Source organism: Acomys minous (assembly GCF_964271855.1).
Source record: "Acomys minous genome assembly, chromosome: 17".
NCBI classification, from domain to species: Eukaryota; Metazoa; Chordata; class Mammalia; order Rodentia; family Muridae; genus Acomys; species Acomys minous.
The window spans coordinates 3,705,702-3,728,920 of record NC_140500.1 but is presented as its reverse complement, the minus strand read 5'-3'; the positions used below and the strand labels follow the sequence as shown (position 1 = coordinate 3,728,920).

The 23,219-nt window shown below is 48.5% G+C and overlaps 1 protein-coding gene across 2 annotated transcripts in view; it reads right to left on the bottom strand.

The window, feature by feature from the left end:
• ITPR2 (inositol 1,4,5-trisphosphate receptor type 2) overlaps positions 1-23,219 on the bottom strand; it is a 409,555-nt gene that overhangs the window by 218,144 nt on the left and 168,192 nt on the right. For both annotated transcript variants that reach the window (XM_084764875.1, XM_084764876.1), the window contains exons 27-32: positions 16,311-16,400; positions 16,077-16,202; positions 14,570-14,692; positions 13,571-13,771; positions 10,796-11,047; positions 8,990-9,115 (exon numbers count right to left, since the gene is read on the bottom strand). In XM_084764875.1, the coding sequence (XP_084621001.1) occupies positions 8,990-9,115; positions 10,796-11,047; positions 13,571-13,771; positions 14,570-14,692; positions 16,077-16,202; positions 16,311-16,400 (918 nt within the window). The remainder of the gene's footprint in view (positions 1-8,989; positions 9,116-10,795; positions 11,048-13,570; positions 13,772-14,569; positions 14,693-16,076; positions 16,203-16,310; positions 16,401-23,219) is intronic.

Sequence of the window (23,219 nt, the reverse complement as noted above, 5' to 3'; positions counted from 1 at the left end):
ATACCTGCAAGCTATAATTACTTCTGACAACTTAATGATACCTAAAATTGCTTTATTTCCTATTCCTTACACTGTTGCTTGGTTTGTTTTCTATCCCTGTAATAAAGACCATTACCGAGAGCGACTTGGGGAAGAAAAGGTTGACATCCCCTTGCAGGTAGGTCACAGTCCCTCGTGAAGGGCGGACAGGGCGGAACGCAAGACAGGGACCGAGAAGCAGGACCTGAAGCAGAGGCCACGGAGGATGCTGCCTCCTGGCTTTCCCTGCACTGCTCGCTCAGCAGGATCCCTTACACAACTCAGGACCATCTGCCCACGTGTGGCACAGCCCACTGTGAGGCGGGCCCTCCCACATCGATCACTAAGCAAGAGAATGCCCCACAGACATGCCTATGAGCTGATCACCCTGGGGAGGAAGGGTAGGAAGCACTTGCTCAGTTAAGATTCTAAATATAAGGGCATGCCTAGGTTTGTGTCAACTAGCACACACTGTGAACAGGACTGGATATTTTTCAGGTAGCCACCTGTTCGTGCGTTCTGTTAGGTATGAGCAACTCAAACCCACAGAACCTCCTTCAGAAGCCTTGCTACCCGGACCTGGCAGCGCGTGTCAGTGCAGCTGCTTTTCCTTTCTTGCCGCTGTCACACTCGATCTCCCCATGGCCTCCCTCAGCATGAAACTTTCTTCCCTGGTGTGTGCCATGTCCTGCACTCGTGTTCTGAGCCACTGAAAGGAAACCCCGCTCCGAGTGCGGGTGGCGTCCTGCGGCAGGCTGGATCCTGGGAGGGTAGGGGAGGAAAGGGGAGAGCCAGCGGGTGCGGGCGTCCGCTGCGCGTTTTTTCCTGAGCACATGATGAAGGCTGCTCTGCTTGCCGGGCCTTCCTGCCATGGTGGACTGAGCCACCTGAAACCAGGAGCCAAAACAAATCTTCCCTTGAGCGCATAAAGTGGTAAACTTCAGTGTGAAGCAGCCTGCGGGCTGTGGCACAGCTACTTATGACGGCACACACTGTAGTTACACAGCGGGTACAAATCCAGTGCAGAAGCAATCGGAAAGCTTGTGGTGTGGTGAAAAGTAGCGACTTAAAGTGGGGGTGAGGGAAATGGGGTCGGTAGGGAGGCTGTGGAGCCCACCGTGGTTTGGGTGAGAGCAGTCCCCTGGGAGCTCGCATGTCTGAATAGCTGGCCCTGCTATTTGATGTGGAACCATCAGGGGTCGGAGAGCCCATGCGGGAAGAAGTTCGTAGAGCAGCAGTTCTCAGCCTCCTAACGCCTCGACCCTTCAGTGCCGGTCCCCATGTTGTGGTGACCCCCCAAACAGAGCATGACTTCACTGGTACTCCTAATGGTAATTTTGCTACTGTTGTGAATTATAATATAAAAAATCTGATATGCGATCCCAGGGGTCGAAACCCACACGTTGAAAACTGTTGTCGTAGAAGTTAAGTTGCAGATCTACCTTGTTTCCTGCATGTGCGTGCAGCGTCACCAGAGGCCCCATGCCTTCCCTGCCGCAGTGGACTCGGCCACTCTGGAACTGTACGACACAATAAGCACTGTCTCCTTTAACTTGCTTTTGTCAGAGTGTTTCACACAACAACAGGGAGAGAGATGCTGACGGGATCGTTTGTTGTTGTTGTTGTTTTGTTTTATTTTTTTATTTTTATTTTTTAACGCTCTGTGCTTTGCACGGGGACAATGCTAGCTTGAGGAAATGTCAGGAACTCAGAGAAAACATTGCATCACTGGCCCGGTGTGCAAACGTGTAGAACGCTTACAGGACCCCCTTAAGGTGAGAGAGCTACTGAGAGAACTGATTGCACCAAGCGATCTGCATGGTTGCCCACCGGCTACAGCACAATCAGATGTCCAGGCACTTCAAGACCCCTGTCCCGAGTCCACAGGCCCCTGGCACTGCTCAAGCTGGTGGAAGGCCCTGACCTCAGCCATACGATGCTGATTCTGTAAGCATGGAGCATGTGGAAGTTACTGTAGAGCCTTCCATCCAGACTTCAGTGAAAAGCCGGAAACATCAGACATCTACGACAGAGCAGTCGCTGTAAGTGGCCCCGGAAATGCAGCATATGGAGCTGTGAGGACAAAACCTAAACCTCTCTAGAGACCCAAGGATGTTAGAGATGCCAAGTTCATCCGCTGAGCAGGCCGTAGGCAGAGAGAAGCCACATGGGCTAAAATGGCAAAGATACATGGGCGGGGCCGCCCCACCGTGGGAATCCACAGCATACAACCACATCCCTGAACCAGATACAAAGCTACAGGATGCAGCGCTTGCCCTGGTGTGCTTCAGCCTTGCTTTGGTCCACTGCTTCCCACTCCAGCCTTTCGGGATGGAAGTGTACATTCTATGTCGCTGTACCCAGGAAGTGTGCACCACTGACTCAACACAGGCTTCCAACTGGGGGTTTTCGTTGGGCCTCAGAGGAGACTCTAAACTTGGACTCTTGCAACACTGGAACGACTAAGGCCACGGCAGCTCTCAGAGATGGGCCGGGCGTATGTATCTGCGCTGTGAGGTGGGCAAGGCCACAGCAGCTCTCAGAGATGGGTCGGGCGTATGTATCTGCGCTGTGAAGTGGGCATGAATGGTGTACTAACGTTTGGATTTGGAATATCTGTCCAAAGGTTCATTTGCAGTTGGTGGCAACATTAGGAGGTGGAGCCCGGCTGGTGGAAGTAGGCCACTCCGGGCTCTTCCTGTCCTCTCTGTCTTGTCTTTCCCTCCTACCTGTCATAAGGTGACAGCCGCCTCCTCCACAGCCCTCCCTGCTGTAATAGAAGAAGCTGCAAAGCTGTGAGCTAAAATAAATGCTCCTTTAGGTTGTTTACGCCAGATATTGCCCCATAGAGACAAAAATAAAAATAACTAAAACAGGATCGGACCTAAGAGGAAGAAAAGACCTGGGGCCAAGCCTCTCAGGAGAAGGCAACAGGGCTAAAATGGCAGCATCTGGACAAACAGCATGAGGACCACGGCAAACAGGACAGAGAGACAGCTGCAAGGAGACTAGGATGATAGCAGGTCACAGAGGACGGGGAGAAGGCACAGACAGCGCAGGAAGTCCTTGGAGGGTCTTAACAAAGGAGTGTCCTGAGCCAACACACACTCACATACAGACATACATCCAGGCACACACACATGTGCACACACACACAGGCACACCGCACGTGCACATGCACGCAAAACACACGCACACATGCACACGTGTGTGCGCACACATGCATGAGCGCATACATATACACACGTATACATGCACACACGCACACATGCACCATCCAACCATCAAGAACAGTGCAGAAAGACGTCTCTGGCGCAGGCGTGCATCATCACCATCATATCATGCAGCATAAACATTAGAAATATCAACAGATTACAGGTGAGCAAAAGGGGACACGCAGGGGGTGAAAGCTACAGAAGACCCATGCTAGCCACACAGAAAGAACATTTCCAAATGACTTTTATAAATAGCTAATTCAACTTTTAAAAATCAACAAAACTACACAGCATTTGTTTAATCCTATCTAAAACAAAAACAAAAAAGGAAAGTATGCTTTTGGCAAATATAAATTCTTCCTTATCTCCCTCCTCCTATTGTGTGGGAAAGGGAGCGAGCGGCCCGAGTGATCTATCTGAAAACCAAGTATCTTGCCCTGTCTTGTTAAGCACTGACTGATGGGACGCTGATGTGACACTGAGTGGGCACACCGCCTAAATTATTTCTTGGTCTAATTTTGTCCTGTCAGAACATTACTCGGAGCACAGCTGGCCACTGTAAGGTTTTGAAAGTGATGGCACAATGGGAAACATCTCCAAAAAAATAAAGCTGTAGTGTGAGAGCAGCAGTGATCACCGTCCACCCGTCCAGAAGCTTTCTGATAACGAGCCGAGTCCTGTGACTGCCACAACAATCAGTTATCAAGACAAAGAAACGCAGCTCTGCCCCACCAGCACCAATTTTAGCTGCATTAGGACACAGATCAGAGTGGGCTGTCATTAAGGGTATGGAGGATGGCGACACCTTTCCTGGGACTGGCAGCTTGCCAGTCCCCTGGTGTGCAATGTAACACTGTATCCTGGGCCTTGGCTCTGTCAGGACTCCACGTGACACAATGTAGCACAGCTTATTAAAAGCTATTTTTCAAGAATGATTTTCTATGTATCTTTTTAAAATTATTTTTAAATATATTAAACAGCTTGTTAGAGTCTGGTCTGTCCTTCCACCACGTCTGTTCTGGGTGTCAAATCTGGCAGTCAAATTCACATTCCCAGGTTTGGCAGCAAGCGCCTTTACCCCTGGACCGTCTCCCGAGTCCTTGTCCCATATAAGGGATAGAGGCCATGAAGATGGTGGCGGTGGCCCCAGGAGCTTTCTGAGAACCCCCCAGACTGGGCAGAGCTGATTACAGAAAGGCACGGAGGGAAGCAGACGCCATGCAGGTGCTGGCGGCGAGACATCATTTGTCTTTTAGATAAACTGTTCTCCAAATGGCTACCAAAATACAATTGTGTAGGCTCAGGTCGAACAGAGGGAATCCAAAAGATGTGGGAACAGCACCCGAGACACAACTCGACAGAAGGACCAGTGTGTGAGACATAGGTAAAACGCTGGGAGACACGAGGGCCACACTGAACAGCTGCTGTGAGGGGGGAAACCTTCCTTCCTGTTCTGTAACAAGCAGGAGAAACAGCTGGAAGTATGTCTCTGCACTCTAGGAGCAAAATTATGAATGAGTCCATCTTGCTGTTCCTACGTTTCATGATTTTGTCATTTCAAAGCTGGCCTGGCAAGCACGATTTATGACTCCTCCTAGTATACACGACATTTTTGCTTAACAGAACGGCCTCATGTTGCTGCTCAAGTGAAATCCGGGTAGAAACTATAACTAAGAAAGAACTTTGAGGCATTATAGGGCTCTTTAAATTTTAAGTCGTGGAGAAAGCATGTCAAAATAGTAAGGACGTCCGTATTGGAAATATACAGGCAGAGGCTGGAAACTAAGAACGGGACATGAGGCCACATGCCCTGACCACTCTCCTCCTTCACCCCTGCGATCTCGGGTGCCCTCAGCCCTGCACCTCCTCACCACTCCTCTCTGATGTCATCAGTAGCTCCAGGGTTTACAAGTTTGCGGTTAGTGCCATAGTCTGATTCTTTTCCTCTGCAGCAGTTTATATCAGGTCACGTGTGCGTGCAGGCTTCACAGTGCCTGGATTCATGCGTGTCTGACTTCAGGCATGCCTGTGTGCATACCTGGTCTGTTGGTATGAATAAAAATGGCCTCGGCCACACGTGGTGGCGCACGCCTTTAATCCCAGCACTCGGGAGGCAGACGCAGGTGGATCACTGTGAGTTTGAGGCCAGCCTGGTCTACAAAGTGAGTCCAGGACAGCCAAGGCTACACAGAGAAACCCTGTCTCAAAAAAAATGGCCTCATAGGATCATAGGGAGTGGACTATTTGGACCTGTGACCTTACTGAAGAAAGCACTGTCATTGGGGGTGAGCTCTGGAGTCTCAAATGTTTAAACCAGGCCCAGTCTTCTCTCTCTCTCTCTCTCTCTCTCTCTCTCTCTCTCTCTCTCTCTCTCTCTCTCTCTCTCTCTCTCTCCCTTTCTCTCTGTCTCTTTGTGTCTTTCACTCTCTCTCTGTGTCTCTCTGTGTCTCTCTGTCCCTGTCTCTGTCTCTTTTTCTGTCTGTCTGTCTCTCTCTTTGTGTGTGTGTGTGTGTGTGTGTGTGTGTGTGTGTGTGTGTGTGTGTGTTTCTCTGTCTATCTGTCTGTCTGTCTCTGTCTATCTCTGTCTCCCTGCCCTCCACCCCCCCACCCCCCGCCCCGCTGATCTGGGTATAGACCTCTCAGCTCCCTCTCCATCACCATGTCTGCCTCTACACCGGCATGCTTCCCGCCATGAGATCAGTGGACTGAAACCCTGACCTGGAAGCCAGCCCCAATGAAATGTTTTCCTCAGACATGTTCCCTCTTCATAGCCATGGAAACCAGAGCTAAGACACCTGGCTTCACGCCTATTCAGCTATTGGCTTAGCTCATGCCCAGCTTCACGCCTAACTGGCTTCGTGCACACGCTAGTACCCTGCAGGCCTGGCTTCGTGCACATGCTAGCACCTTGCAGGCCTGGCTTCGTGCACACGCTAGCACCCTGCAGGCCTGGCTTCGTGCACACGCTAGCACCCTGCAGGCCTGGCTTCGTGCACACGCTAGCACCCTGCAGGCCTGGCTTCGTGCACACGCTAGCACCCTGCAGGCCTGGCTTCGTGCACACGCTAGCACCCTGCAGGCCTGGCTTCGTGCACACCTAGCTTCATATGTACCTGACTTCATGCGTGCCTTGATACATGCATCCCTGGCTTCATGCATGTTCACTTCCAGCTTAATTCATGTCCAGCGTCCTGCATACCTGGCTGCACGCATGTCTAGTGCTGTTCAGGTCTGGCTTCAAGTGCATGCTGCTTCCTGCATGCCCAACAATGTTAGTCTGGCTTTATGAACATAGCATCTGGCTCTTGTCTGTGTGGACAAGTCTTTTCTCCCCATTCTCAGTGTCATTATGTCATCAGTATCAATTAGGTCTCTGGGGAGCTCCTAGAACTACGCAGAAGGCTTTCATGGCCTTGTGGTAATCCTGTTAATGACACACTGTCACCAAGCCCTTTGTGAAGTGCAGTAGGTACTAACATCTTACTGCACGTTACCTCACCGTCTCTGCCCGGGGTCCCTGGGAAAATGTATTTATTGTAAGTAAATACAGGGACAGAGCGGTTCCACTGCCTTTCCCAGTATAAGCAAGGCAGTGAGAGAAAGGCAGAGTCAGTGGGGACCTGAGGCCCTGTCTTAGCTGCCATACATGCTGCAGTGGCTCTGTGTGTGGCCCCAGGACCAACAATGGGTGGGGGGGAGGGGCGGAGCAGGCCCCAGCTGTCTGCATGGAAAGCTGTCCTGGAAGGCCACCTTGGCTGCTTCTGTGACAAGAATGTGAAGGTTTTCAGTGGCTCCTTCACTCTGCAGAGGCAGGAGGGGACCTTCCGTCCCAGAGCTTCCTCCTCCTAGAAGCAGCAGGAGACTTGACACCCACCCAGAGAAGGGCCCTGCTTTGTGGGACAAAGAGGAAGCCAGGAGGAACAAAGGCTTCTGGACTCAGCTCAGCCTCAAGGTGAGACTCAGCGAGACAGCCGGGGTTCCAGGAAGTCTCCTGCAGCCTTTATATTATAAATAGCACTTTATATAATAAATAAAAGCACGAATCACCCACTTTAGCAAACTCAGTAAAACAAAGCGCACAACAGCTTCCAAATTTGTAAGTGGAAAGAGCGTTTCCAACAGCAGCTAGATCAGGCAGCTATCACTAGCTGTCTTTGGTTTTAAAATCATGAAATCCATTTTAGCTCCATAACCTGCTCCACTGAGAACGTGCCCTTGGTCTTTCTCAAGCTTATCTGTGGTCAGTGGCACCCGGCTGCCCGAGCTGCAGAGCTGTCTGTCATCTCTGTAGCGCATGCAATTTTAAGCCCAGTCATCAGGCCAGAAAGTGTCCTTTGCTTCAAGGACTCATTGGGAGCTGCCCACAGCCGGTCAGAGCCAAGGTTTCCACAGGCCAGTGGCAACAAACATAAGTGACATGTTCTAAGTACGGAAGAGACAGGACGCTTTCTCTGGCTGTGACTTACCTAAGAAAGGACATAGAGACTGGTAGCTGGTCACACAGAAATGACATAAAACAAGATCACACTATATGCGCACTTCAACATGGCGAGGAACCCGTTCGCTCTATCACCACCAAAGCAAAGGAAACACATTCTGCCTGGACACCTTGACTGAGTAGGGAGATTCCCGGCCCAGAAGAACCTGTGACCCACCGCACCACCCAGGGACCATGTTGAGTGCCCAGGCTTACAGCGGAAGTTCAAGGGCATGCACTTCACAGTCCCTTCTCCAGAGAGCTGAAGGAGGCAACGAACTGCCAGATACAGCCATTGGGGAGAAATGTTTCGGGGGTTTCACTGGTCCCCATCCCTAAAGGCATCTAGAAGAGGCCTGTGTAAACTGCCAGCGCTGGAGGAACAGGAAGCCCCAAGGGTCACGTTAACTTGTGTGAAGTCCAAGGAGATGCAGGCATCCCACCTTTCCTAGCAAAGTCCTTATTTCAACTTTCACATCCTTCGTTGTTAAGGGGGAACTTATTATTATCTTAAAACTACAATGATGGAGCTGGGTGTGGTGGCTCACATCAGTAATCCCAACATTTGGGAGGCTGAGGAGGATGGGATTACTCCAGGCTAGCCTGTGCTAAGGAATAAGGCCTTGTTTGAGAAAATGTAAAATAAAATAAGAGGCCCCTGCGTGTTAGCAATGATTCACCATGCAAAGGGAAAACGCAGAAAGGGGAAATGACATCATCTTCTCATGGTTTACTCATCTTCCCAGAGCAAAGGCCTGCCAGCCAGTGGCTATAAAATGCCGTCCAGCATGCATGCCACCTACCAGCTTAAGAAAGGGAAACGGACTCAAAGTAAAAGCGAAGTGACTTGAGCACATAGTGAAAAGTCCAGATGATGGAGCTATCAGAGCCAGGGAAGACTGTCACAGGAGTCGGGAGGCGTCCAGTCAAGCCGAGTCAGGGTCCTTCCGAGCCCACCTGAGACCTCCTCCTGCTGTGGCTTAACTGCACGCAGGGAAAGAGGTCACACAGGAAACGGCCTGGCCAGATGTTTCCTCTGCCCCACGTAGCAAGGCTCCTAAAGTTCCAGACACATGTGGTCACTTACAAAGGCATAAACCAAACGTGCCACATCACGCACGATCTCCTGGAACTCAGTCACAGCATCATGACTAAAGCAGACAAACGAAGATGTCTTTGGTTTAACTGCAGGTTCTCGTCTGGTTCTTTCCTGCTCAATCAAAGCCCATCCCAATCAATACTGATGACCCTTACCCCACAGGAGGAGCAGTCAACTCACCCTGGCCATATCCACCAGGAAATTCTCAAATAGCTTCCAAATGTGGTTGCTTGTGTAGATTTCCTTCATCTCCACCTCGGTGTCAACATAACAGTGGTTGACAAAGTTCACGTATGCAATCTTGACCTGTGCGGGTTTCAAACACAAAGGCAAGTTCAGCCTCTCACCCGCTGCCTCTTCTGTTCTACAAAGTGCTGTCTGCACAGGCTCCTATGGTAGATTACAGTTTGCTTTGTACATGTGCAGGATCCCTGTTTTCTTTAGCAGCCAGCCCACCCTATGTGCTGGGGTTCCGTTCCCCTACGCCCACAGAGTCCTGTGCAAGGGAGAGGTTTACGCAAAGCAAACCTATCACCTTTGAGACACTAGGAAGATCTCAAAAGTCAAAAGACTGCAAAGGGAAAGGCTGTGTATATATAAGCGAACTGTGGCAATTGTTCCAGGGGACTCCTGGACTCTGAGGCACAGCCATACGGAGCAAGGGTAGACCTTCCTGCCTGTAGAGCTTCCTGAGACTCCGCTTAAGTCTAGAAAAAAGCCCTCAATGGCAGGCGCCTGTGTCGAGACTGGTCTCAGGGTAAGAAGAGCTGAGACACATGGGCCTTGACCACCATCGTCTCCGCAGCAGCTGGCACTTAGTGCAGGAAACCCTCAGCCTTCCCCATGCCACCGCGCATCGTTGAACGCAATCCTCTAATGTTCCTCATCGGCAGGTGCGGTGTCATCTTACTTTAAAACTGTGGAACTGAGTGCTGGAAACGTTAAGTGGCTGTTGGAGTCAGCCACACGATTAGCAGATGGTGGCTAAGGACCCAACCCACTGGTGACTCACTGGGCCTGAGACACCCAGATGATGAGTGAAACCACACCTAGCCTCTACCCTCCGAGCCGGTCCGTTGGGGGAGGCATGAGAGCTAACACAAGTCACACAGCCAGCTCTGCACTAGAGATGTGCACGGCCAGAGAACTGACCTCTGAGGAAGCAAAGCCTTCAGATCCTTATCAAAAGCGGGAGGGTAATCAGTCCAGTGCGGTGAGTCCTTAGAGGAACTGAGCGTGCGCAGGCATGGCCAAGACCAGGACCAGATGAGGGCACAGCCCACAGACTTCCTCTCCTCCACCCCGCCGGTCGGCCTCTCATCTCAGCCCCACCAAGGCAAGAAGGACCCTTGACAATCCACAGAAATAGCCCTTCTGATCCACTACTGTGTTGTCACGGCCCAGAGCTACGTGAATGGGGATTAAACTGCTCCCTCCCCCCATTCCTTTTAGTTTACGTCTTTCAGGGATAACACGCATTTATGAACTTGGCCGTTGCATACCATAATAGCAGAAGAGAAAGCAATGATTGCTCTGCGTGCTCCTGGAAGCCTCACTATGGTCAGCAGTTAACCATCCTCTGACAAGAGGCCCAGAGAGGACGTGGCACGCTCTCAGGAAGACACACACTCTCTGCAACAGGGTGACCTCCTGCAGCAGCAGCCCAGGCTTGCTAGCCAATGACCAATTCACCGATGAGCCACCAGCTTCACACTCAAAAACTACAAGCGAACCTTCCCTCTAAGCCCACCACCACGTGCAGACTTTAAGAGGCATTTGCAGTTCTCAGGCAAGGGGACTGCCTTCCTTCTGTGCAAATAAAAACTAGCAACTTTTCCTCTTTGCAGAATACATAACTACGTACAGTTAATTCCTCTACTAAGTATGAGATATTATCATAAATATTACTGTGGGGGATGCCTGGCATCCAGGTGAACTTTAAGACTAAAGGGCATTCTACAGACGGTAAGAGGCTGTCAGGCTGACCTCTGGGATGCAGTCGTCATGGGTCACCACCCTCACTATGTCGTCCAGAGGCAGCAGAGAATTGCACTTGATTTCGGTGTAGACATTCTTCCCCTCAGTACACGCTGCCAACAACTCCACAAGGGTGATGTGGTAGGCCAGGGGGCCGCTCTCGTCCCCGCGGGCTCTCTCGGAGCACATCATGTTCAGCAGGATAGGGAATGATGCTCTGTCGTTGTAAAATACCAGCACATCTTCACCCCCATTAATCAACTGAAATAAAGAGAAGAGACTCTACCTAGCAGGTGTTTAAAGGTTGACCTACCTGCAGCAAAAGCGCAGAAAACACTGCAAACGCACACCTTCATCAGGGCAGCAAGAGGGAAAGGTCAAAATCGCATGCCAAGGGACCAGTTATTGATGCTGCTGGAACCAGGTAGGAGACAGGCAAGCAGCAAATAGGGTGGGAATCAAACAACACAGAGTCAGGCCTGGTGGTGCACACCTGTAACCCCCGCACCAGGAAAGCCAAAGCATCTGCGGTCCTTAGCCTACTTTCACTAAGCTAGAGAAGTGAGGGACTAGAGAGATGATTTAGCAGCTAAGAGTACGCCCTGCTCCTGCACAGAACCAGAGGATCTAACGCCCTCTTCTGGCCTCTGCAGGAAATGCGCTCACATGCATAAACTCGCAGATAGATGAGTAATTAAAAAAGTGGACAATAAAATGTGAAAGTATTCACCACACTAGTAATTAATGTTCATAAGTAATTAACTGTACATTGCTTGAGGTACATGTAACTCTATAAAAAAATCTTGAAAATTCCTCAATTAATGGGACAACATTAGTTGAGAATGGAACAGAGAGCTAAGACAGCAAAGAAATTAAGGGGGGGCAAGGACACTTAGGACATGACTGATCCTCATATTTTGCTGTGTGCTTCCAGACAGTAAAAAATTTTATTTACCATGCTATTATTTATTATCAATTACAGATACCAATTTTTCTAACCCGATATGAGATATTTGGTCATGTTACAAATGATTTATAACTTTTAATTTAGTTTTTATATTTAAATTGGTAACATCTAAATCAATAAGCCAATTAATCAACTGGCTCACTTTGAAAGTCATGTTGCAAAGGAATGTATGTGCCCCAATATGGTTATACTTTAATATAATATTACAAATATTTCTTTATACATAGAAGCATTTCTTTTGATAAGTGCCATAGGAAGCCATTTATCAAATCTAGGGCCTTTGCATTTATTTTTCTATCTGAACTTTACCTCAACGATCAGATTCCAAAGTCAAATTAGTCCCCACATACTTTTAGGCAAGGAAGAGCAAATATGAGCTAAACATGGTTTCTGCGTGTGGGTCCATGTCTGTGATGATGTGTGTGTGCACGTATGTGTATACTCGTGAGCATGTAGAGGCTGGCTGATGACAAGGAGCGTCACATGCAACCGTTTCCCACCTTATTTTCTGGGCTAAGGTCCCTGGGTAACCCTGGAGCACATTGATTCAGTGAAACTGGAAGGCCTGCACTCCCCCTGGACCCCCCTTCCCCTCCCCTCTTCCCCTCCCCCCTGGGGCCAGGTCATTGGGCCTGGCTTTCACACAGGAGCTGGGGATCAAACCGAGGCCCTCACACTTGAGCAGCAAGCACTTTACTGACTGAGTATTCTCCCCAACTCCAAAACAGATTTTTTTAAGGGTGAGTTTTACACCTTTACAATGTTCTTTTCATTGTTTATTTGTAATAATTCACATGTAAAAGTTCAATGTCTTAGGCCAGAGTAAGTTTTAAGATTTCTAGGTGGTGCATGGGATCAACATGGAGACTTCTCTCATTTCTAGCTGGAAGGCATGTGAGGAAGGAAATCTCCCCAGACCAACGCAATCGTCCAGGTAACTGCCTTGCAGCCGTGGGCGGAAGCTGCTTTGGTGCACACATAGGCCAGCAGCCAACATCTGGTCACCACTTCTCCAAAGAAGCAGGTGCCTGCCTGCGGGCAGCTTGCCCACAACACCAAATGCCTTCAAAGCAGGGGCAGCTGACATGGTTCATTCAGGCTCCTTGAATTCTTGCCTTATTTAAAACACCAGTTCCCCTGCTCTGATGAAGCCCTGAGGGTCACTTCTTACTAAGTCACGTGCTGCCCTTCAAACCCATGGTGGTAGCAGAGACTTCCCTCCTGTAACTCAGAAAGAGAACAGGAACATCAGGCCTCTGTTATGGTTCTAAAATTGTAAAAATAGGAATATCGTGTAAGTTCTAAATGATTTTGTGACCACATAAGAGTCCATCCATTATAGGAGCCAGAGAGATGGCCCGATGATTAAAAGCACTTGCTGCTCTTGCAGAGACCCCTGGTTCAGCTCCCAGCATCTGTGTCAGGTAGCTTCGATGTGTAGCTCAAGTTCCAAGTGATCCAACTCCCTTTACTGGCCTCCACAGGCACCTACAAGTATGTGATACAAGTACAGACACACACACACAGACACACACACAGAGACACACAGACACACACACACACTAAAAACCCACCCATTATTTAGCTGACTCAAATCCATTACACAGCAAAAGAAAAACTCTAAGGCAACCGTGAAGTCAGGTTGTCGTGAGTTACTTCACTGCAGGGTGGAAAAGGCCCCTGTGCTTACGTGGTCACAGAGACAGGAAATAGCTTCTGGGCACCGTTTGGTGAGGTTTCTTTCCTTGCTCTGAGCAGATGACGCATAGCCGAGCAAGACTTACGTGACACTGGTAAGAGTCAGGCTGAGGACCTACCTCAGTCATCACCATATCCTGGCATTTCTTCACGTACTTGCCGTCCGCTTTCACGACTGTCTGCAGGAACCTCAGGTACTCCACGTGGCGGCCATGCGTCTCGATACAATGCACAAAGTGCTGGACCACCCTGTCGCTCATCTCGTTGCACAGGTGGTAGTTGTTCATGAAGATGTGCCGCATGGTTTCCGCTTCGAGGAGCTGGGCAGAGGAGCACAGTTTTGTGACTGCGACGGCATCACTGCTCTCCTCTCCAGCACTTAGCATCCCTGCCTACGATCGCTTCGTGTTCTAGAGGAAGCCACCGGGAGTGGCCAATGCCTGTCTTCTGTGAAATGCAACCACTGGAAAGAGTCTGCCTCGCTATGGGATTCGGCTGGAGAAAGGAAGTCAGCAAGTGCACTGCCGGCGGCTGTGTTCTTCATGAGACTTTGTTCACTACTCTAACTGGGCTCTTTCTTAAGACCCGCTAACAAACTTTTTTGTCATTCTGTGCGCATGTGGTATACGCGTGCACGTGGTATATGCATGTGTGTTATGTGCACTTCTGTATGGTGAGGGGTTCGTGTGCCTTACAAGTACATGCAGAACCCAGAGCAGGATTGGCGTGCTCTCTGTCGCTCCCCATGCTGTTCCCTTGAGGCAGAGTCTCTCACCGAACCTAAAATTTATTCCAGTTACGCTGCCATCAGGCTCCTGGGATCCTCCTGTCTCTACCACATCGCCCTGAGCAACCCTAACCCCAGCTCCCATCTTCATCTTCATCATGGTATCGTCAAATCAATTCTTTATTCTAACATTAAATTACATGTTATAAATGAAACTGCCATCGCCATGTAAAATTTGTCTAAGCTTTCAAATCATTTAAAGAGTTTCCTCAGTGGAAACACTTAGTTTTATGGAGTGAGTCATGACAAGAGGAATACAGTGTACCAAGGCCAGCCATATTCTTTTCATGCACACTTTGCCGTAAATGTCAGGGGTCACCATGATACTTACTCCAGGAGTTAGAAACAAATTGAGGTGCTTGTGGAGGAGAACTTGATTCTGTGGGTTCCCCCGGCAGAAGTTCTGCAGGAAGGTGTGCGCTAAGTCCATCACCTCGTTCATCTTCTCATCGTTCTGTAGGGCAAAGGGCAGCACATTGCACCACAAAACGGAGGACGCTTTACACAAAGTGCATCCCTCCACCAAGGACACCTCCTCCGTGGCCCCTCCCCTTCCGTCACGCCCTCACGGCCCCTCCCCTTCCGTCACGCCCTCACGGCCCCTCCCCTTCCGCCACGCCTTCCATGCCTCCGCGCCTCTCCTCTCCCCGGCCCCTCTTTTCTGTGTTCTAGATATTTTTCACCTACTCTTCACTTTTCCTGTCTGTCTGTTCTGCCCTTGGGCTGTTACGCAGGCCATCTCCTTCTTCCTGCCAGACTTTCTTATAACTCACCAATGCCTATGCTAAGAAAAATGTGAATTAAAAGTCAGATGAAGATGAGAATTTTCAATAGACCCTCCACACAGAAAAGTTATTCATTAAAGAGGGAGGGAGGCCCTCAGAGATGAATATGCCTGCTAGGAATCTCTCTACACGGGACCTAGCATCCTTCCGTGTGCCTGCTAGGAATCTCTACACAGAACCCAGCATCCTTCCGTGTGCCTGCTAGGAATCTATACACGGGACCTAGCATCCTTCCGTGTGCCTGCTAGGAATCTATACACGGGACCTAGCATCCTTCCGTGTGCCTGCTAGGAATCTATACACGGGACCTAGCATCCTTCCGTGTGCCTGCTAGGAATCTATACACGGGACCTAGCATCCTTCCGTGTGCCTGCTAGGAATCTATACACGGGACCTAGCATCCTTCCGTGTTCCCACCGAAGACCAGAAACTGAGCCCAGGAGGAAAGGGGTCCTCTCTTCTAAATACCTGTCACTCTAAGAGCATTTGGGTTAGGAGATAAACAGGTAGGACAACCAACCCCTGAGTCTGCATGCTTCTAAAACAGATACTTTTGTCAACAAGACATGGCTGTGACCATGGGAGAAGCCCTGCATGGCGTGTGGGACTGGTTTCCTAATTTTCAAGGCTCAAGCTGGGCTGCATAAAAGCAAGCACACCACTGTGCATAGAAACAAAAGAAAGAACTCAAAGATGCTGGGCCTGTTGAGGAGAGGCATCCTCTTAAGCAATTAAGGGAAGAAAATTTTCTTTATAACTTGGTGATACATTTTAAATAATGCCTAATTGAAAAAAAAAAAGACAGTAGGGGCTGGAGAGATGGCTCAGCAGTTAAGAGCACTGTCTGCTCTTCCAGAGGTCTAGAGTTCAGTTCCCAGCAACCACATGGTGGCTCACAACCTTCTATAATGTGATCTGAGGCCTTCTTCTGCTTTCAGGTGTACATGCAGGCAGAGAACTGTATACATAATAAATAAATAAATCTTTAAAAAGTAAAAAAAAAAAAAAAAAGAAAGAAAGAAAAGGAAAAAAAGACAGTAAATGGAGACAAACCTTTTCATAGGGGATCTGCAGAAGATCCAGCACCACAGAGTGAGCCCCCATGTTTTTCAGCAACCGCTGGTGTTGATTACGACATTTCTTGTTCTGCACACAGAGCTTACTCAGCCTAATCAATATCTTTAAAAAGATGAAGCATTGCATTAAAGGCAGCACTGTAACATACACATAAGCAAACGCAGTCCAGGCGCAACTGCGCAGACAGAGAAAGCAGGTTCATCCGCTGACCTCTTTGACAATGCGATAGTTGTTGGCCCTGTTGCTGTCTATCTGAGGCGTCTTCGTGCCGTCCTGCACCGGACTCAAGAGGTTGGATTCCTGAAATCAATACCAACGTGTGGTTTATGTTCATAATAAACTTACTACTTTTACAATAACAATAACATTTGTAGCTATTTTATTAGGAACAGTTATCTGTCTTAGATGTTAATCTGGTGCTTTTGTTGTTGTAGGATCAAAAGTTTCTCAGCTTGAGCAAGCCATGAATACAACCTCATAAAAACCAAGTTACAAGGTCAGTGGCACAGCTGAGCCCTAAAGAGTAAAAATTAGAATAAAAGGCTGATGTGCGCATTGCTACTGTGTGAGCACGTGTATGCTGCAGACATACCCTAGATTTATATTTTCTATGTGAGGGGAAACAGTCTAAATCAAGGGCACACACATAATCCTATCGTCAGAGATGAGCCGTAAGGAGATGATGAGTGAAGCAGCAAGCATAACACAGCAGCGAGACGCATCGCAGGAGAGAAAGGAAAGGCCACCTTAACCCAGGGTGCTCTGCAGGGGTTACCATGACATCCTTAAGAGTCAAACCTGGCACAGACCAAGTGCGTGCAGGATAATGAAGGAGGAAATATAGAAATTAAATTAGAAATAGTGTTTCAAATTACTACATCCACGAGACTTAGGAAAATACAGGGACACCAAAACTAAGTAATTTTAGTTACCATTGTCTAAAAAATCACATTAAGGAAGAAGTCCAAGGCATGTGCACGTATGAAATATCACTTGGTGGAATCACCATTATAAAAAGCACCTTAGTAGCAATGCTTGCACATAAGACGTCTCCTAAGGCTCGCTGTGCGCCCACACTGACCCACCACGAGTGTCTACAAGAGAAACAGAAGACCGTTCTTCTTACCCGAAACCTGCAGCCACCTCTGAAAGCATGAAATGAGAAATGAAAGATTTTAAGTGAATTAGACTTGCCATCCAGGGAGGGACAGAACGGCCCCAGCTGCAGGCAGCGTTACAGAGGAGCCCACGTGTCAGTCAAGGCCCGCAACAATGAACACTTAAGGGGCACATGGCGGGCAGGGGGAGCCATTTCCAGAGAAATAGATAGGTGTGTTTTCAGAGGTACCAGGTGAGAGCAGATGGAAAACTACGCAGAGCGCAGCAGGGTCTGACTTGGAAGCTACTTCCCTGGGTCAAAAACAGCCTAACTTCCTGAATGTTGACAGCGTCAGGCTCTCAGTAGGGACCACATTCTAAGCTCAGGAAAAATAATGTAAGCACACAACGTCGATTGATGTCATTTTATTTGTCCTAAGGTGTCCTTCCTATGGTGCTCCAGGATCAACTAAAAAATTCATTTCTCAAACTGAGAAATGAAAGCAAATGCTTTCCCCGTCAGACAAGTGACACTGAAGGAAGGCTCTGTGGCTAACGACAGGTGTGTTCAACTTGAAGCCAGTGCCACTCATCAGCTTTTTCCTTCTCTGCTCTTTTCCTGGAAAACATTGTTTCCAAACTCCTGTCTGGGAATCTCCTGTCCTTTGCTAAGCATGAGACACCCGCAAACACTTAAGCACCACTCCCTTTATTATCCCCTGCCCAGAATGTATCTCACTGCTTACCCAGAATGCCTCACCACCTACCCAGAATGCCTCTCATCGCCTACCCAGAATGCCTCTCACTGCCTACCCAGAATGCCTTTCACCGCCTACCCAGAATATTTCTCTTGTGTCTCAGAGAACTGAGCTTTTGAATCATGAATTTCAGACTCCCATCCTCCTGCCTCCTCCCCCTACCTCATGCCCATTTGTTTCTGACACATGAGCGGGTTCAAATCTCTGCTGACTTTGATCTCATAAAAAAGTGCAGTCTGGCTGAAGCCATCAGCTCATTCAGATCCCCCTATTTCTATTGTGCTGAAAGTATAGGATGCCCAGCTTAGAAAAAAAAGTTTAATTACATTTCTAGACTTTGCTAGTGCTCAGCGCAACAGCCTTGCTTCGAAGAGTCACCCGGGCCCAACTGCAGCAACGCTGCCGAGTACTCAGAGGCACTCCTAACTACCCAGCACATCTGCATCCGACTAAGTGGCGTGTTCCCACTCTTGCTAGACGTGGCTCTCCAGGCTTCGCTGTGACACACTGCTCTTCTCTCTCTCCCTCTCCTTCCTGGGCATCCGCCTCTTTCATCCAAAATTCCCCAGATCACAAACAGTAGAAGAGACTGGCATGGAAAGCCTTCGGGGAAACTCAGCCAGAGACAAGAGGCCAGAGAGTTTCTACTTCCTATCCAAAAGGAATTATGGGTAAGAAGCAAAAGAAGCAAATTCTAGAAATGAAATTAAAGGTCTTTTTTTTTTTCTAAGCTGGTTACCCTATAATTTCAGCGCAATAGAAATGGGGGGATCTAGAGCTCAAACTCAGGAGATTGAGGTAAGCCTGGGCTACCTGGGACCCTACCTCATAAAAGCCAGATTCCCTTTTCTGACCTCAGAAGTGGAGCTCGTGTTTTCATAAGGCTGGCTCACACGGAAGAGTGCCCCATATGTACCACAACTAATACTAAGCTGTGAGCACGGCATGGTTGGCAAAGCTCCTCCTGCTGAGTCTGTCAACATTAAAGAAAACAGCTAAAAATATCAGGCAAAGCCTGGCAGACGACAACCTGGGGAGAAAGCAGTTTTGCTTTTAAAACAGCAACCTTGGGCTGCGGGTACAGTCCAGTGGCAGAGCAGTTTCCTCGCATGCACACAGTTCTGGGTTCAACTCCCAGCACCAAAAGGTGGAGGGGGAGAAGTAATATTTGGCAAAACATTACAAAAAAATATGTGCTTTCTTTCAACCCAGGGGAAGAGACAGAAAAACACCCAACTCTTTACAGGAATTATGAAGAATAATGATTTTAATTTAAAGTTCCAGCAGTCAACAAAAGAAGGAGACCCTGGAGAATTCCATAAACAGTCTTTTTTAATTTCATAAAATGAGTCAGTAACTAAGCTAAAAAAAAAAAAAAAATCAGCCACAGAGCGTCTGGATGATTCCCAGGCAGGAACTGGGTATTTCAGAACCACACAAACTGTGTAGCATGTAGAACAGTTAGGTTTATTATTATTGTTCTGAAAATGCTTTAAATAAAGATGTTCAAGAGTCTGCCTCCCTGGAGAGGAGAAATTGGTGCTGCTCGCTGTCGTCTACCCAATGTCAGACCCAAACCCACAAAACCTAACTAAATTTATTCTAACAACAAAATACCGGAAAGCTCCATGTGTAGGAGGGTTCCTTATGCAAGAGCCCAGAGCTGAGCAGACCCAGGCAGGGTAAAGGTGGGGATGCTATCAGAGAGGACAGTGCCATGCTTACGACACAAGTCTAGTGAGGCCCTGAGTACAGCCATGAAGGGCAGATACGGTGTCCCAACCGTGCTTCCGGCTGTTCTTGCTACCAGCTACACCGTCTGAACTTACCGCTTCTAGGTGAGCGTGGTAGCAGACCTCACAGGGTAAGCACTGCAACTGCATACTACATGGCCGTTACAGAATCAGGAAAGAATAGTCTAGAAGCTGAGCAGGGCAGTCTTCTCAAAAGAGACACAGAGCGAGCCCTGCTTGGAACAGAAATGTGCACACGTGTGTGCACAAGACAGAAGAGAGAGAAAAAGCGAGAGACCAATCTGGCATTCCTCAATGAAGATCCAGAAGATAAAATCTAAACAAGAGGCATTGGGCTTTTAAAAATGGAACTTTCCAGATCCTCCCATGTAGAGCCCTGTGAGGCACCCACAGCTGTGAAATGAAAATAGTTCAGTGAAAGACCTCCTCGTGCCCGCCCTCCAGTTTCAGGAGGCGACCCTCAGTGGAATGTTCCAGTCAGCCCAGCACCCTGCTTGCCATCTGTATCCTAAGCTTCCGCTTCAAGTAACCACTGTTTAACACAGCGAGCGGCTCCATTAACCAACCAGCCTTACCCATCATTCTGATGGCAAATGCCTGTTTTCCCCTCACCCACATTCCTACAGACTATACAAGGAAAGTATCTAGCAGATGTTGTTCGTCGGTCTGCTTTCAGTCTGGTTGGTACTCAGAATGGATGCGCCCTCACTACTGCCCTGGCCGGCACACACACAGCAGATAAGTGAATGAAACCCGCCCTGCAGGGTGATGAGGCCCCGCCCTCCCTGGCCTTAAGAGCAGTGACAGCCACTCAGGAAGATGTCCGGCAGGTTACAGAAGGAGTAAAACCCACAGAGAAGTACATATGGCCTGTGTGCCACGTTCATCTGGACCATCATGGAGGCTTGGGTGACAGTTCCGCCTCCCTGGAATACGCGTCAGGCTATCTGAAGACTTGAGTCAGGTTTATAATAAGTCCATGAGGCAGTGGGTGTGCCCAGACCTAGCAGAGGCCTCATCCCAGACCCAAACTCTTTCCCTTTGAGAGAAAGCACTCCGGCGTCCAGCCTTCCCTCTCTCCCCCACTCCCTCCTGAAATAATCATGACTCTTTTGATTGCCTTGATATTACTTTTTAAAGCACTGAATAATGCTTAATCTGGTGTCAAACAAAATACCCTACATGTCTTTGTCTCTCCATCATACTGACAAAGCAACAAAATGTAAGTGCCCTGGACAGCTTGCTTTCTCACGTTTTAGGAAGTACTAGGAATATGTTTTGATTTACAGATTTATTTGTTTGTTTTAGACAGTATTTTGTGTATCCCAGGTTGACCTCAAACTTTGTATGTAACCAATGATGGCCCTGAACAGGTCCTCCTGACTCAACCTTGACAGCCGGGATTATGGGCTTGTGCCACCATACCCAGCTTCTGCAGCTCAACGCTGAACTTGTCTGACTGTGCCCACGGGGTCACTGCACTTCCTAATTCAAGACTAAGGAGCCACCATGCTTCTAGAATACGGTGGCTGGATTTTAGATCCCACAGTGAACTCTGAAATTGGAACTTTCTAGAGCAGTGGTTCTCAGCCTTCCTAAGGCTGTGACCCTTTAATACAGTTCCTCATGTGGTGATGACCCCCCCCAACCAGAAAATTAGTCCACTGCCACCTCACAACTATTGTTTTACTCCTGTTGTGAATCATAATGTGCTTTCTGATGGTCTTTGGTGACTCATGGGTTGAAAATGACCTTTCTAGAGGCAACATCTCCCATGGAATCTCAGGGAAAGTCAACACATGAGGAACCTCAGGGTCACTGTCTGTTTCTCCCTTGTCAAGTCGTGCCTTGTGTCTCTCATTGTTTGAGTCTAGATCCCTGTTCTACCCTGTAAACTTGTGATGAGAACGCTATTCACGTGGTTCCGAGACTGTGCCCAAGACAGAACATAAGACAGCTGTTGAGTCTGCAGACTCCTGATGCTTCCCGGCTTCCATGGTGGGTGTCCTTTGCTCAGGAAGATCAAATGTATCAACAGGGACACACATTAGCCACCAACAGGAAATGCTGTCAGAAACCTAGGTGCCATAAGAGAGGTTTCCCAGTGGCCTGTTAACACAAATCAAAAGATACACATGCACATGTGCACGTGTGCACACACACACGTACAAGCACATATGCACACCTTTCCAAGGAGGCAGATACAGCTCTACAGAAATAAAAGATAAAAAATAATGATAAAAAACCATTTGGTTCTGGGTTTCTTCAAAGCTGTTCTGTGATGTTATCAATACTGAACACTGTGTAGACACCTCCAGTAATTTAACTAATGTTCCATCTGCTCATGTGAGTGACAAAAGTCACATTCAAAGCTCGCCAGGCCCTGTCACGGTGCACAGCTGTGAACTGGCTCTTCCCATTCAAGGTGGGAATGGGTCCGAGTGATCCTATTGGTCTTTGGATTGGGTGTGTCCTCTACTATCTTAACATTATCTCCTCCCATTTAGAGTCAGCTCACCCTCAAATGGTTCCTCAAAGTCTGTACCTTCTGGGGTCCCTGACAGTCTCCAGAGGTTGAAAGTCTACAGTGTGGAGACTCTAAACTCATCGAAACCCCAATTCAGGCCAAAGCAGCTGGGCCATCTTAGTGTCAACTGAACGGTCTCGGGGTTCCAGATCTTGATACTGTAAGGAAGCTAGTTAGATATTAATAAGTGTGGGGTCACTGGGATGTCACTGCCCTCACAGTCCGCAGCTTGTAAAGCCACCAGCTGGAGCAGCAGGACTGGGGATAGTTTAGAACAGAGCCTGAGTCTTCCCTCTGGCCCAGGGAGGAGCTATGACATCCTGGCCTACCCAGGAGGTCACACCTAGATAGCTATCAAACCCTAGCTCCAAGACGCCTGGACCTTACGAGATTAGTATGTAAGTAACAGAGGGCTTTCTGATTAAGAGTAGACATACCTGCCCGCAAAGCTAAACCAACAGGCCCCTGAAACAAGTCGCTGGAAGTCTGCAAGGAAACCGTCTGTTCTAGAAACCTTAGAAATAGTGCAAAGCTAACCAAGGACAATACAAGTATTAAACATCGAACCCCTACTCTGATCTAGCCAATGGACAGGACATTCTCCACAGTTATGTGGACAGAGGGGACTGACTCTAACATGAACTCTGGTGCCCCATGTTTGACCACCTCCCCATGATGGGGAGGCCTGGTGGCACTGAGAGAAAGGAAAAGCAGGCTACCAAGATGAGACTTGATAGGCTGTGACCACATAGTGGGGGAGGAGTTCCCCCTCGGTCATAGACCTAGGGGAGGGAACAGGGTGAAAGCGGGAGGGAGGGAGGAATGGGAGGATACAAGTGATGGGTTATATCTGAATAAATTGAGTTGTAATCTGAATAAATTAATTAAATAAAAAAGGAGAAAAAAGTAGTAGTAAAAAGTCTGCCATACATGTAGCTCAGCAACAACAGGCCCATGAAAACACGCTGTAATTTACACTGAG